This window comes from Lucilia sericata, unplaced genomic scaffold (genome assembly GCF_015586225.1).
Source record: "Lucilia sericata isolate MDLA Ls3-8-SP2 unplaced genomic scaffold, ASM1558622v1 Contig000166F_arrow, whole genome shotgun sequence".
Classification (NCBI taxonomy): Eukaryota; Metazoa; Arthropoda; class Insecta; order Diptera; family Calliphoridae; genus Lucilia; species Lucilia sericata.
The window spans coordinates 535,504-550,337 of NW_023994195.1; the positions used below are offsets into that span (position 1 = coordinate 535,504).

At 33.4% G+C, this 14,834-nt stretch overlaps 1 protein-coding gene across 1 annotated transcript in view; it reads left to right on the top strand.

The window, feature by feature from the left end:
- LOC119601462 (unconventional myosin-IXb) overlaps nt 1-13,970 on the top strand; it is a 34,882-nt gene extending 20,912 nt beyond the window's left edge. The window contains exons 5-7 of the mRNA XM_037952402.1: nt 6,141-6,848; nt 8,699-10,305; nt 13,848-13,970. Of these exons, the coding sequence (XP_037808330.1) occupies nt 6,141-6,848; nt 8,699-10,288 (2,298 nt within the window). The 3' untranslated portion in view covers nt 10,289-10,305; nt 13,848-13,970. The remainder of the gene's footprint in view (nt 1-6,140; nt 6,849-8,698; nt 10,306-13,847) is intronic.
- Nucleotides 13,971-14,834: the final 864 nt, after the last annotated feature.

Below are 14,834 nucleotides of genomic sequence, written 5' to 3' on the forward strand. Positions count from 1 at the left end.
GATATATCCAAATGCCATATATGTCTGGATTCTCTTTCTGGTGATGTTGATATTTCAACAGATGTCACTGGGTGATGTGACAGAGCAATTTATGCTGGATTCCTGAACCCGTTGAGTATCTCTTACTCTTCGCGTAGTAGGGCGCCAGTACAAGGTGTTTTCAGGTTGACACTGGGTAGTTGCCTGTCATTCCGTTGGTCGTTCTTTATGGTCTGAGAATGGAACTGATGTAATTGGTGAACGATCGGGAAAGACTCCTCTGCCCGACAGGAGATTACTGATTTAAGAGACCTTTTACTTCAGGGAAGTTTTCGGTGCTCAACAGGATTCATATTGTTTCATACTACGCGAATTATGGTTAAGGCCCATCACCCAACTTTTCGGGGCATTTATTGGGTTTGAATTGATTTTGGAAATTCCTACATCCTTTGTCACATTATCTGCATACCAAATACGTCTCTAGGTGCTGTTACAGATTTGACCTGGGGTCGAACTAGGGAGAATTATAATCTGTTATCATGGGAACCGATAGTTCACAGGGCAGAATTTTGGACTTTATCTGTACCGATTACGTCTCCAGGTTCTGGTTGTAAATGGAAGTTTGGGGCAGCAAAAATCAGAGATTAGATGGCCACCGGCGTGTAAGATGACAAACACGTAGGTGTTCACGTAAAGCACTTTGGCTTATTCCATCCTATCAAGTGTTTTCACTCACTTTTTTCCTTAGATATGGGTATTGGTCTATCATTGCAACTATTACCTAGTTCCTTTCCAATCCTTTCCATTCAAATAAGCTTTGTCATGACAGATAGTGATTGTTACAGCAAAGTTGGGCTGCCACCCGACAATGACAATTGAAAGGACTGAAGAGATGTTATTTTCCTCCTTTAAGGATCTTCATTCTCGTCATCCCAACAACTTGTAGGATGTTCGAATGTTGCAGCACTACTTCAGTGATGATTCCAACCCGTTCTATTAGGAACCCTGCTATGCCGGAATCTTTAGAAAGCATTCCCGTAGTATTCTGCTTCTGAATTCCCTAAAATACTTGCAGTGGTGCAGATAAATTTGCACCACTTTTAAGCCGTTTGTGGCTTCCGGCAGGTTAGTGGTTAGTGTTCTAGTCTGATAAGCCGAAGATGGTAGGTTCGATTTCCATCTGGGGCACTGGTAAAGGAGCGCACAACAGGCCTGATAGAGGCCTAGGTGTATTTCTTCTTTTTAACTAACTTTCGATGCCTCTTTGTGGGCAGAGTTAGTCTATGGTGATAAAGCCCGTATTTGATCACATCTTAAAAAGGACGTTGGGATTCTAAACCATTTCTAATACGGAGGTCTTAAACCTTTGAGTTGCCCCTCGAGCATCGTTGTTCAATTGTACTGTCAATAGATCCTAGTATGTTATTGTCCCATGGAATTGGGAGAGGGATACCTGCATCGTCGTTCGAAATGGTATTGGTTAGTGATAAGATTATAAGCTATAAGCGCCCATGTTTAACTGTGTTAAAAGCACATTAGATCCCTGAAATGTTTATTATTGAAAATGGGTCATATTGGTCAACCAGAAGAGATTTTCGAACAAATTATACTTCGTTTCCAAGTCCAAAAACAAGCAAAAATGCACTAATACTAGAACGAAGAGAGTTTCGAAATTATACTGAGAAGAACACAATAGGTTGAATCTATAAAAAAAAATCTGAATCAAAATATGTATGCAAATCGAATTATTTGTTTTAAATCAGCTAAATGTTGGTGCTCACTGTAGCAATACCCATTAAACTAACAAAAACAAGAAAAAACAATCATATCACAACTCTAACCAAAGGTAGACAATGTCAGATCAGACAAACCAATCGACATATCGTCACTTTAAACTCGAGCTGTTATAAAAAAACTTAAAGCTCTTTTTGTCTGAAAAAACAACTCAACAAAAATAAGAAAAATATCAAAACTTGTTTAGCTTTAGCTGTTGCATTTTAGAGTGTTTTGTATGTGCCACACGCACAGTTCAATTTTATTTTATTTTATTTGATTTTTTTTTTTTTTTTTTTTTGTAAATCTTCTAAACAAAAAAATCCAGCAACCCGCAGGCACAATGTTTACAAACGACAGCAACAACAGTCACCAACAACAACGAAAACTCTATGGATCAAACAGTGGAACATTCAGATCCACAAACTAACAACAACAAACTCACACATGATTACCAACACACACCCGTAAACTCGCTCCATTCCAATAACAAAAAAAAACTTGAAATTAATTTTGTTATGAGACTATTGCAGCCGCAAGCCAACAAGCAACTGAACAAACGACCGACCAAACAACAGCCATGAAAACAGACACATTGGCCCGTTCAGACCAGTCCCTGGCTAAATCATGCCATATCATTCATTCCAAGTCAGACCAGGCCAGGCCTAGTAAGGCAACTTTGAATTCTGTTGTTTATTATTATTGTTGTTTTGTTTTTTTTTTTTACTTTTTTGTTTTTCACAAATTTCAAAGAAAAAACCGAAACAGAATCCATTAAAGTTGGAGTTGTAATTTTTTCTTTTCGTTTTATTTTATTTGTTGCATTTAATGTTGTTGTTTTCATTATTTATTTGCTGTTTTTTTTTTTGTGTTTTCGTATATCTGATTGCCTCTCGACCGCAGCGGCCACTCCACGTGTCTGTCCATCCGTTTGTTATTTTTAAAGTTTTTAAACGTTGAATTTTGTTCGGGAACAGGTTTTGGCGCCTTTTGCATGGTGGTTTTCGTTTGTTTTGTTTATTTTGAAAAATCTGTTTGGATTTTGTATTTCGTTAATGAAGTACGAGGGTGGTTGGGAAAGTTTGCTAAATCTATATAAAGCTCAGAATTTACAAATTTGCATATTTCATGATACAGGACTTAACATTTGTGTTTTGTCGAAACTGAAGTTTTGTTTAAATAAGGGTTCTTCTTGCTGGGTAAATGACCCAGCATTGTCGAAGGCTTATGTTATAAAATGACCATCAAAGCATAAGTTACTTAGGACCAATCCACAGGTGCAGGATTAGCGATTAAATTAAAATTAATCCTTGAAAGTTCTTAGTTAGTTTATTTTGTTTGCTAGTTTTCGCGTCCAATGTAGATGATTTAAACTTGAGCATGAAATGCAAAAGTGCTTAAACAGCACTAAACAGAGTTAGTTAGTTAGTTAGATAGATAGTAGTTAGTTAGTTAGTTAGTTAGTTAGTTAGTTAGTTAGTAGTTAGTTAGTTAGTAGTTAGTTAGTTAGTTAGTTAGTTAGTAGTTAGTTAGTTAGTTAGTTAGTTAGTTAGTTAGTTAGTTAGTTAGTTAGTTAGTTAGTTAGTTAGTTAGTTAGTTAGTAGTTAGTAGTTAGTTAGTTAGTTAGTTAGTTAGTTAGTTAGTTAGTTAGTTAGTTAGTTAGTTAGTTAGTTAGTTAGTTAGTAGTTAGTTAGTTAGTTAGTTAGTTAGTTAGTTAGTTAGTTGTTAGTTAGTAGTTAGTTAGTTAGTTAGTTAGTTAGTTAGTTAGTTAGTAGTTAGTTAGTTAGTAGTAGTTAGTTAGTGTAGTTAGTTAGTTAGTTAGTTAGTTAGTTAGTTAGTAGTTAGTAGTTAGTAGTTAGTTAGTTAGTTAGTTAGTTAGTTAGTTAGTTAGTTAGTTAGTTAGTTAGTTAGTTAGTTAGTTAGTTAGTTAGTTAGTTAGTTAGTTAGTTAGTTAGTTAGTTAGTTAGTTAGTTAGTTAGTTAGTTAGTTAGTTAGTTAGTTAGTTAGTTAGTTAGTTAGTTAGTTAGTTAGTTAGTTAGTTAGTTAGTTAGTTAGTTAGTTAGTTAGTTAGTTAGTTAGTTAGTTAGTTAGTTAGTAGTTAGTTAGTTAGTTAGTTAGTTAGTTAGTTAGTAGTTAGTTAGTTAGTTAGTTAGTTAGTTAGTTAGTTAGTTAGTTAGTTAGTTAGTTAGTTAGTTAGTTAGTTAGTTAGTTAGTTAGTAGTTAGTTAGTTAGTTAGTTAGTTAGTTAGTTAGTTAGTTAGTTAGTTAGTTAGTAGTTAGTTAGTTAGTTAGTTAGTTAGTTAGTTAGTTAGTAGTTAGTTAGTTAGTTAGTTAGTTAGTTAGTTAGTTAGTTAGTAGTTAGTTAGTTAGTTAGTTAGTAGTTAGTTAGTTAGTTAGTTAGTTAGTTAGTTAGTTAGTTAGTTAGTTAGTTAGTTAGTTAGTTAGTTAGTTAGTTAGTTAGTTAGTTAGTTAGTTAGTTAGTAGTTAGTTAGTTAGTTAGTTAGTTAGTTAGTTAGTTAGTTAGTTAGTTAGTTAGTTAGTTAGTTAGTTAGTTAGTTAGTTAGTTAGTTAGTTAGTTAGTTAGTTAGTAGTTAGTTAGTTAGTTAGTTAGTTAGTTAGTTAGTTAGTTAGTTAGTTAGTTAGTTAGTTAGTTAGTTAGTTAGTTAGTTAGTAGTTAGTTAGTTAGTTAGTTAGTTAGTTAGTAGTTAGTTAGTTAGTTAGTTAGTTAGTTAGTTAGTTAGTTAGTTAGTTAGTTAGTTAGTTAGTTAGTTAGTTAGTTAGTTAGTTAGTAGTTAGTTAGTTAGTTAGTTAGTTAGTTAGTTAGTTAGTTAGTTAGTTAGTTAGTTAGTTAGTTAGTTAGTTAGTTAGTTAGTTAGTTAGTTAGTTAGTTAGTTAGTTAGTTAGTTAGTTAGTTAGTTAGTTAGTTAGTTAGTTAGTTAGTTAGTTAGTTAGTTAGTTAGTTAGTTAGTTAGTTAGTTAGTTAGTTAGTTAGTTAGTTAGTTAGTTAGTTAGTTAGTTAGTTAGTTAGTTAGTTAGTTAGTTAGTTAGTTAGTTAGTTAGTTAGTTAGTTAGTTAGTTAGTTAGTTAGTTAGTTAGTTAGTTAGTTAGTTAGTTAGTAGTTAGTTAGTTAGTTAGTTAGTTAGTTAGTTAGTTAGTTAGTTAGTTAGTTAGTTAGTTAGTTAGTTAGTTAGTTAGTTAGTTAGTTAGTTAGTTAGTTAGTTAGTTAGTTAGTTAGTAGTTAGTTGATGGTGGTTACAAAAATACATTTTTTAAAACACTTTTCATACCACCCTCGCATAAATCCCAACTGCAACTACTCCAATCCAAATATGTTACTTTAATCTACTGGTCCATGGATGCATGTGTTTTCCATTAAACCATTAACATAGAAATGGTGGTTAAAGTCAGTGAGGTTGTATTTTTCTTAATATTGTTTTGTTCGTTTAAATTTCCTAATATTTTTAGAGGACATTTGAAACTCGATTTTATTACTTCTTTGATTAGTTGCACTAAAATCTGGATAAACGGAAGAAGTTAATGAAAGATGTGTATGTTTGGTGTTGAAAAAAATAAATAAAAACGATTATATCTTTTTATCCTTATTGGTATCATTATAAAATCCTATGAACTTCAGTTGGTGTAACTGATTTTGTTATAAATGTCAGATTTATTGGAACTATTTGTCGACTCAGCCAATCTTGAGGTTAGTTTCACTTTCTGAACTTCGTTTGTAGATTTATTTATTTCTAAATTTTCTTCGAGTACCTAGTAGTTTTAGATACCAGGCATTTCGGGTTAATAGTACATATTTCAGAAAAATTCTTCTGTGGCGTTTTTGAGTTTTTCTCAAGTCAATATCTTGATTGTTTCTAAAAGAGATTAAAAGTTTTCAATTTATAAAAAAGTTGTATATAAAATAAATTCTCGCTCAGCCATATGCAAATTCTCAACATACAAAGTTCAGGCGTAAATTACCCTTATGGACCATCACCACGAGAAGTTTTTGTCAATTTACATTAAACATTAACGGATCATCGTCAGTCACCACAAACAAATTATAAAACTTGGGTATGACTTGTCTGTGGATCGAACTCGATACTCCTCGTTTAGTAAATGAATGCGTTAAGCATTCGACCACAACCGGTGGTCCCTATCTTATAGCAAAGTGTTTATTAAAGACAAGAGCTAAAAATAGAATTTAGCACGGTCAACAACCAAACATTAGGTGAACTCACTAATGAATAATAACTTATATTTATACAGTACAATTTTAACAATTTTTAGCAGTTTACATTTAGTTCTAACAGCATGCTTCATATATTATTTAAATCTTTAACATTCGACTAATTTAACATTTTTGTTTTGCTATTACTTTCTTTTCTTTTACAGTCCAATGTTGGTCCTATATTACTTTCCATCAATCCCTATCTAAATGTTGGCAATCCCTTGACATTATCTTCCACCCGTTCATTTCCTTTAGCTCCTCAGCTGCGCAAAATCGTACAGGAAGCTGTACGCCAACAAGCAGAAACGGGCTATCCCCAAGCCATTATACTCTCTGGTACTTCGGGTGCTGGCAAAACTCATTGTTCCATGCTATTGTTGCGTCAGTTATTTGCCGTGGCTGGTGGTGGTCCTGAAACAGATGCCTTTAAACATTTAGCTGCCGCTTTTACAGTATTACGTTCCTTAGGTTCGGCCAAAACATCGACGAATTCAGAATCCAGTCGTATTGGTCAATTTATTGAAGTCCAGGTGACAGATGGTGCTCTATATCGCACTAAAATACATTGTTATTTTTTGGATCAAACACGTGTTATAAGACCTTTGCCCAAGGAGAAAAACTATCATATTTTCTATCAAATGTTGGCCGGTTTGAGTCGAGAAGAGCGTGTCAAATTAAATTTGGAAGGTTATTCACCATTGAATTTACGCTATTTGCAAAATGGTGATATTTCTCAAAACGATCAAGAAGATGCGGCTCGTTTTCAGGCCTGGAAAACATGTTTGGGTATTTTGGGCATACCATTTTTAGATGTGGTTCGTGTTTTGGCTGCTGTTCTGTTGCTGGGAAATGTACAGTTTATTGATGGTCAGGTGAGTAATAAGAATTTGGAAAGCTTTAAAATAATTTTTTGTTAATAATGATAATTAAATTATCATTACGATATATTACAAATGAAATTCAATAGGAAAGAGATTGAAGTTCATTTTTCTTTAATTTGATAAAAAGTCCAAACTTAGACCCCTAAGTATACTTTTCTTAAGGATTGAGCTCGAAATTTCGCCATCACATCCGTGCCCTAAAATGTATAAAACTCCGTTTTAGACCACATTAGAGACTTTGTTCCCAGCAGTACAATAGAAAGAGACACTAAAGTCAAACCTCAAATTCGTCTTTTGTCATGGATGCACTCTTTGTAAACGAATCTGAAAATAATCTTTAGTTTCCCTTTTGTAAATTTAAACTTTTTGTCTGTCGATTCATAATCTATGGGGTGACGATTGACTTCCTCGTAGCACAAACACATGCTAAAATATTTGAGCAGTCGATGGGCAGTGATAACCCTAAGTGGTAGTTTAAATAGATAGTTCGGGACATAAGTTTGACGTAAAAATTTAGTCTTTGTCAATTTATGGTTTTTTCTGCGCCGCCCAAACTTTTAGAAAGGTATACTTTGGTCTCTGTGTTAAACATGTGTTCCTAAAAGGAAATTAGAAACAAGGGAAACATTTCTTTAAAGTACAAAATTATTCTTCTTTTAACAGTCATAAAATTATAGTAACAATGTTCTTAATAAAACAATAGATGAATAAACAATATAAAAAGGCGAGTCAAAATTGGAAAAATATGCATTTTAATCTGACGTAAAATTTTAAAATATATTTATTTATACAAATATAATAACAAATTATATTTATTATATAGAATTTTATCAAACATGATCATAATTTCCGCCATAATTTCAATACCAAATGATTAGGGTTCTATAAATCGACTTTCGAACAATCGAACAATCGACTTTTTGTCGAAAAAAGTCGAATAGTCGGTAAAATGTCGAAAAAAGTCAAAAATAGTCGAAAATTTTATAAAAGTGGAAAAAAAGATAAAAACTCGACAAAAGTCAAAAAATAGTCGAAAAAAAGTTGAAAGAAGTCGAAAATAGTCAAAAAGTCGAAAAAAATCGAAAAGTCGAAAAATAAAAAGTCGACTATTTATAAAATACTAAAAGTCGAAAAGTCGACTTTAAATTAAATGAAAAAAGTCGAAAAATCTACTTTAATATGACAAAGTCGCATATTTGGTTCAATTTTGGAAAGGATTACTAAACCTGCTATTCGCTTCACAAAGATCCAAATTGCACAGTAGTCAGTATCATTGGAAAAGAGTTCAAAATTTCGCAGCAGTCAGTATCATTGGAATTCAGTCAATTCGTAAAAATAAAAAAATTCTAAAAATCGATAAAAGGGCACATTAAAAAATTATCAAAACCCTCAGTCTAAAATCTAAGGCATAAACAAATTTATTTATTAATGATTCAATTTTTATTGTAAAAATTTCAAAACAAATGTTTTTTTATTTAAAAACCTGGAAGTATTATATTTGCGAACATTTCGACTGAAGAAATATTGAAAACAAGCTCTGTTTTTTATAATTATACAATTTCTACTCTAAATATTGATCTTTAAACTTCTCGACTATTCACCATAAGTTTACATTATCAAATTTTACTCAAATTATCGAAGTTTTTGTATTCGTATGTATATCAATCGAAACTTTTCATGGCACCCTGTTTATATTTTATTAACAGCACCGAGTTTTTATTAAATTTGCAACACCCTATTACTAATTTTATTTAAACAATTTCTTTGTCACCCTGTTAAAATTTCAAAAAATACTTATATAGGTTCTTGTCTTCACTATACAAAATACTGTTTCTTTACAGAGTCTGGAGGTGGATGTTAAAGGTGAAACAGAATTAAATGCTGTTGCCAGTTTACTTGGTGTACCACCAGCCGCTCTATTTCGTGGTCTAACCACACGTACACACAATGCTCGTGGTCAATTAATCAAATCGGTATGCGATGCCAATATGTCAAATATGACGCGTGATTGTTTGGCTAAAGCACTCTACTGTCGTACAGTGGCCACAATTGTGCGTAGAGCAAATAGTTTAAAACGTTTGGGTTCTACTTTGGGTACTTTGAGTTCAGATTCTAATGAATCGGTACACAATCAAGGTGATGTGGCCTCACAGCATGCCTCTACTATTGGTGGAAATTCGGGTTCTAAATCTATGGCGGCCTTAAATAATGCCGTGCGTCATGCTACAGATGGTTTTATAGGCATATTGGATATGTTCGGTTTTGAAGAACCTTCACCGCGTGCCCAACTAGAACATTTGTGCATAAATCTGTGTGCCGAAACCATGCAACATTTCTATAATACTCATATATTTAAAAGTTCGGTGGAATCGTGTCGTGATGAGGGTATTGTCTGCGATACCGAAGTGGATTATGTGGATAATGTTCCGTGTATAGATTTAATATCTTCACTTCGCACGGGTTTGTTGAGCATGCTAGATGCTGAATGTGCTGCTCGAGGTTCAGCCGAAAGTTATGTGGTCAAGATTAAGATACAACATCGCAGTTCACCGCGTTTGGAAATTAAACCCACTACGGAACCCAATGATCCACGTATGTTTATTATACGTCATTTTGCTGGTCGTGTGGAATATGATGCTACCGATTTCTTGGACACCAATCGTGATGTTGTGCCCGATGATTTAGTGGCAGTGTTTTATAAACATACCTGCAATTTTGGTTTTGCCACCCACTTATTTGGTTCCGAATTAAAAGCTTTATATGCTCTACAAAGTGTACCGAGAGGTTTAAGTTTTCGCATAGCGCCCACTTCTCATACAGAACTGCTGAATGGTGATGAACCTGTTTCAACTTTAACCCAAGATTTCCACACTCGTTTGGATAATCTTTTGCGTACTTTGGTCCATGCTCGTCCTCATTTTGTGCGCTGTATACGTAGTAATTCTTCCGAAGCGGCTGGTTGTTTTGAACGTATGACCGTGGTTAAACAAATTCGTTCTTTGCAGGTTTTGGAAACCGTAAATCTAATGGCTTCTGGTTTTCCTCATCGTATGCGTTTTAAACAATTTAATGCTCGTTATCGCATGTTGGCCCCGTTCCATTTGATTCGTCGTAATGAAGATAAAATGGAAGAATGTTGCAATATTATACTACAATATGCCATGGAAAATCCTCCTGTTGTTGAGGGATCTGTTACGTTGGCTTGGGCTCCCGGCAAACGCCATGTCTTTTTGAGTGAAGGCATACGCCAACATTTGGAACATTTACGTACGGAGATTCGTAATAAGAGTGCCACTTTGATTCAGGCCACTTGGCGTGGTTGGCAGTGGCGCAAGAAAATGGGTGGGGTTAAGCAGAGAACGCGTACTAATGGTGGGGGGCGTTTTAATGATGCCGACAGCAAAATTACCGAAAACACATGCCAGCAATAACACGATTGGAGTGGGAGGTGAGTTTTAAAATTTGTTATTATAGTTAACCAAAATTTTCATATTTTTTAAAATATAGTCTTTTTTAGGCTAAAGTTTAAGCTATAGTCTAGTCTATAGTCTAGTCTATAGTCTAGTCTATAGTCTAGTCTACAGTCTAGTCTATAGTCTAGTCTATAGTCTAGTTTATAGTCTAGTCTATAGTCTAGTCTATAGTCTAGTCTATAGACTAGTCTATAGTCTATTCTATAGTCTAGTCTATAGACTAGTCTATAGTCTATTCTATAGTCTAGTCTATAGTCTATTCTATAGTCTAGTCTATAGTCTAGTCTATAGTCTATAGACTATAGTCTAGTCTATAGTCTAGTTTATAGTCTAGTCTATAGTCTAGTCTATAGTCTAGCCTATAGTCTAGTCTATAGTCCAGTATATAGTCTAGTCTATAGTCTAGTCTATAGTCTAGTATATAGTCTAGTCTATAGTCTAGTCTATAGTCTAGTCTATAGTCTAGTCTATAGTCTAGTCTATAGTCTAGTCTATAGTCTAGTCTATAGTCTAGTCTATAGTCTAATCTATAGTCTAGTCAATAGTCTAGTCTATAGTCTAGTCTATAGTCTAGTCTATAGTCTAGTCTATAGTCTAGTCTATGGTCTAGTCTATAGTCTAGTCTATAGTCTAGTCTATAGTCTAGTCTATAGTCTAGTCTATAGTCTAGTCTATAGTCTAGTCTATAGTCTAGTCAATAGTCTAGTCTATAGTCTAGTCTATAGTTTAGTCTATAGTCTAGTTTTTAGTCTAGTCTATAGTCTAGTCTATAGTCTAGTCGATAGTCTAGCCTATAGTCTAGTCTATAGTCTAGTCTATAGTCTGGTCTATAGTCTAGTCTATATGTCTAGTCTATAGTCTTGTCTATAGCCTAATCTTTAGTCTAGTATTAGCCTAGTAATAGTCCAGTCTATACGTCTATTTTGTTGTCTAGTCTAAAGATCAACAAAGTCCATTGTCGATCTGCTAAAATGTGTGACACTTTAAGTAACACTTTCTCTTCCCGGTAGTTATACGGTAGTCCTAGTCTATAGTCTAGTCTATAGTCTAGTCTATAGTCTAGTCTATAGTCTAGTCTATAGTCTAGTCTATAGTCTAGTCTAAAGTCTAGTCTATAGTCTAGTCTATAGTCTATTCTATAGTCTAGTCTATAGTCTAGTCTATAGTCTAGTCTATAGTCTAGTCTATAGTCTAGTCTATAGTCTGAGTTAGTATAGTCTAGTCTATAGTCTAGTCATAGTCTAGTCTATAGTCTAGTCTATAGTCTAGTCTATAGTCTATTCTATAGTCTATTCTATAGTCTATTCTATAGGTCTAGTCTAAGTAGTCTAGTCCTATAGTCTAGTCTATAGTCTAGTCTATAGTCTAGTCTATAGTCTAGTCTATAGTCTAGTCTATAGTCTAGTCTATAGTCTAGTCTATAGTCTAGTCTATAGTCTAGTCTATAGTCTAGTCTAATAGTCTAGTCTATAGTCTAGTCTCTAGTCTAGTCTATAGTCTAGGTCTATAGTCTAGTCTATAGTCTAGTCTATAGTCTAGTCTAAGTCTAGTCTCTAGTCTAGTCTATAGTCTAGTCTATAGTCTAGTCTATAGTCTAGTCTATAGTCTAGTCTATAGTCTAGTCTATAGTCTAGTCTATAGTCTAGTCTATAGTCTAGTCTATAGTCTAGTCTATAGTCTAGTCTCTATAGTCTAGTCTATAGTCTAGTCTATAGTCTAGTCTATAGTCTAGTCTATAGTTAGTCTATAGTCTAGTCTATAGTTAGTCTAGTCTAGTCTATAGTCTAGTCTATAGTCTAGTCTATAGTCTAGGTCTATAGTCTAGTCTATAGTCTAGTCTATAGCTAGTCTATAGTCTAGTCTTAGTCTAGTCTATAGTCTAGTCTATAGTCTAGCCTATAGTCTAGTCTATAGTCTAGTCTATAGTCTAGTCCATAGTCTAGTCTATAGTCTAGTCTATAGTCTAGTCTAAAGTCTAGTCTATAGTCTAGTCTATAGTCTAGTCTATAGTCTAGTCTATAGTCTAGTCTATAGTCTAGTTTATAGTCTAGTCTATAGTCTAGTCTATAGTCTAGTCTATAGTCTAGTCTATAGTCTAGTCTATAGTCTAGTCTATAGTCTAGTCTATAGTCTAGTCTATAGTCTAGTCTATAGTCTAGTCTATAGTCTAGTCTATAGTCTAGTCTATAGTCTAGTCTATAGTCTGGTCTATAGTCTAGTCTATAGTCTAGTCTATAGTCTTGTCTATAGCCTAATCTTTAGTCTAGTATATAGCCTAGTAATAGTCCAGTCTATAGTCTATTTTGTTGTCTAGTCTAAAGATCAACAAAGTCCATTGTCGATCTGCTAAAATGTGTGACACTTTAAGTAACACTTTCTCTTCCCGGTAGTTATACGGTAGTCTAGTCTATAGTCTAGTCTATAGTCTAGTCTACAGTCTAGTCTATAGTCTAGTCTATAGTCTAGTCTATAGTCTAGTCTATAGTCTAGTCTATAGTCTAGTCTATAGTCTAGTCTATAGTCTAGTCCTTAAAGTCTAGTCTATAGTCTAGTCTATAGTCTAGTCTATAGTCTAGTCTATAGTCTAGTCTATAGTCTAGTCTATAGTCTAGTCTATAGTCTAGTCTATAGTCTAGTCTATAGTCTAGTCTTATAGTCTAGTCTATAGTCTAGTTTATAGTCTAGTCTATAGTCTAGTCTATAGTCGGTCTATAGTCTAAGTCTATAGCTAGTCTATAGTCTAGTCTATAGTCTAGTCTATAGTCTAGTCTATAGTCTAGTCTATAGTCTAGTCTATAGTCTAGTCTATAGTCTAGGTCTATAGTCTAGTCTAGTCTAGTCTATAGTTAGTCTATAGTCTAGTCTATAGTCTAGTCTAGTAGTCTATAGTCTAGTCTAGTCTAGTCTATAGTCTAGTCTATAGTGTAGTCTTTAGTCTAGTCTATAGTCTAGTCTATAGTTCTAGTATATAGTCTAGTCTATAGTCTAGTCTATAGTCTAGTCTATAGTCTAGTCTATAGTCTAGTCTAGTCTATAGTCTAGTCTACAGATCAAAGTCCATTGTCGATCTGCTAAAATGTATGTCACTTTAAGTAACACTTTCTCTTCCCGGTAGTTATACGGCTAATTTCTAGGAATTCGAAAGCACAAATTAAAATATTAAAATCCAACAAACATTCAAGTCTTAACAATTTAACCATAATCTAAAGTATCCAACATTCTACATTCAGATAGTCAAACACTTCATTATGAGAAAATTTACCCACATATTGTCACTTAATAAAGATACAAAACACACACGCACTCAATCCATAAGGACTTTTTATATTCCCTAACCAAATTCCATTTTTCATGCAGGCGTTCGTTCATTTATTCATTCATTATTTCCATTTGCCATAAAACTAATATATTGCTTAAGAAGAAGAGAAATAAAACTTCAATTTTCATTATTTTCTATTATTTTTTAATGTTCTTTCTGTTTCCTCTCTTTTTTCTGCTGTTGCACGAATATTTTCAGCATCAAATGCAGTTGTTGCTGCTGCAGCAGCAGCGGCTGCCGCCGCTACTTTAACAACTTCGCTACCACGTTTATCGGCTAAAACCACAAATCTGGGTACGGTTACAAGACCAAGACCACAACCTATAGCGGGTACACCACCACCGGATCCAAATGAAAAATGTGACACAAAGATAATTCAGCAAACATGCAGTCTCTTTGGATTAGATTTGGTAAGTAGACAATGATGTAATATGGTGGTTTAGAATAGTAGTAGTAGTATTTCTAGAGGATGAAAGTAAATTTACGACACAGCTAATTAGGGTGTTCAGTGAGGATGTAAACTTTTTTAAATTAAATCAAGATCTTGTTCACATCATGAAGACATGAAGAATGGAGACATTTTAACCCAAAGAATAATGTGTCGGATTGTCTATGAAAGTTATGACACTTTTAAAACTGTCATATGATCAATCAATGATAATGTCATAATGTGTAAGGACAGTATGACATTGTAAAATTTAGATAACACCCTAAATATGTAAGTATTTTACAAACATCGGTTTACAAAGGCGAAATATTTTGCCATCAATGTGCAAACCTTTGAATTATAACGGTAGAACAGTGAGACAAAAAATTCTTCGTATAAAAAAATCTTTAAATTATAAAAAAACATAATTTCACAAATAAAAACCTTTAAAAACTCGTAACAAGCAGAAGATTTAAACTAAATAATTACTTATATTTTTTTCATTTTTATTTCATAAAAAATAAATCTACTATACATCTACTTTTGTTACCTACTGTATTATGTTTAAAAACTGTTGATACTTAGTTCATGACTTATTTACAAAAATATTATAGTGCATTGGCATGCTAAGGAATAACAAAAGAACTGGAATGCTTGTTGCATTAAGTCAATGATGTTGGCATGAAATTGACATTTAATATAACTAATAATCATAAAAGAGACCAGTGAATATGTCAACGGATTTAAAGATTATTGAA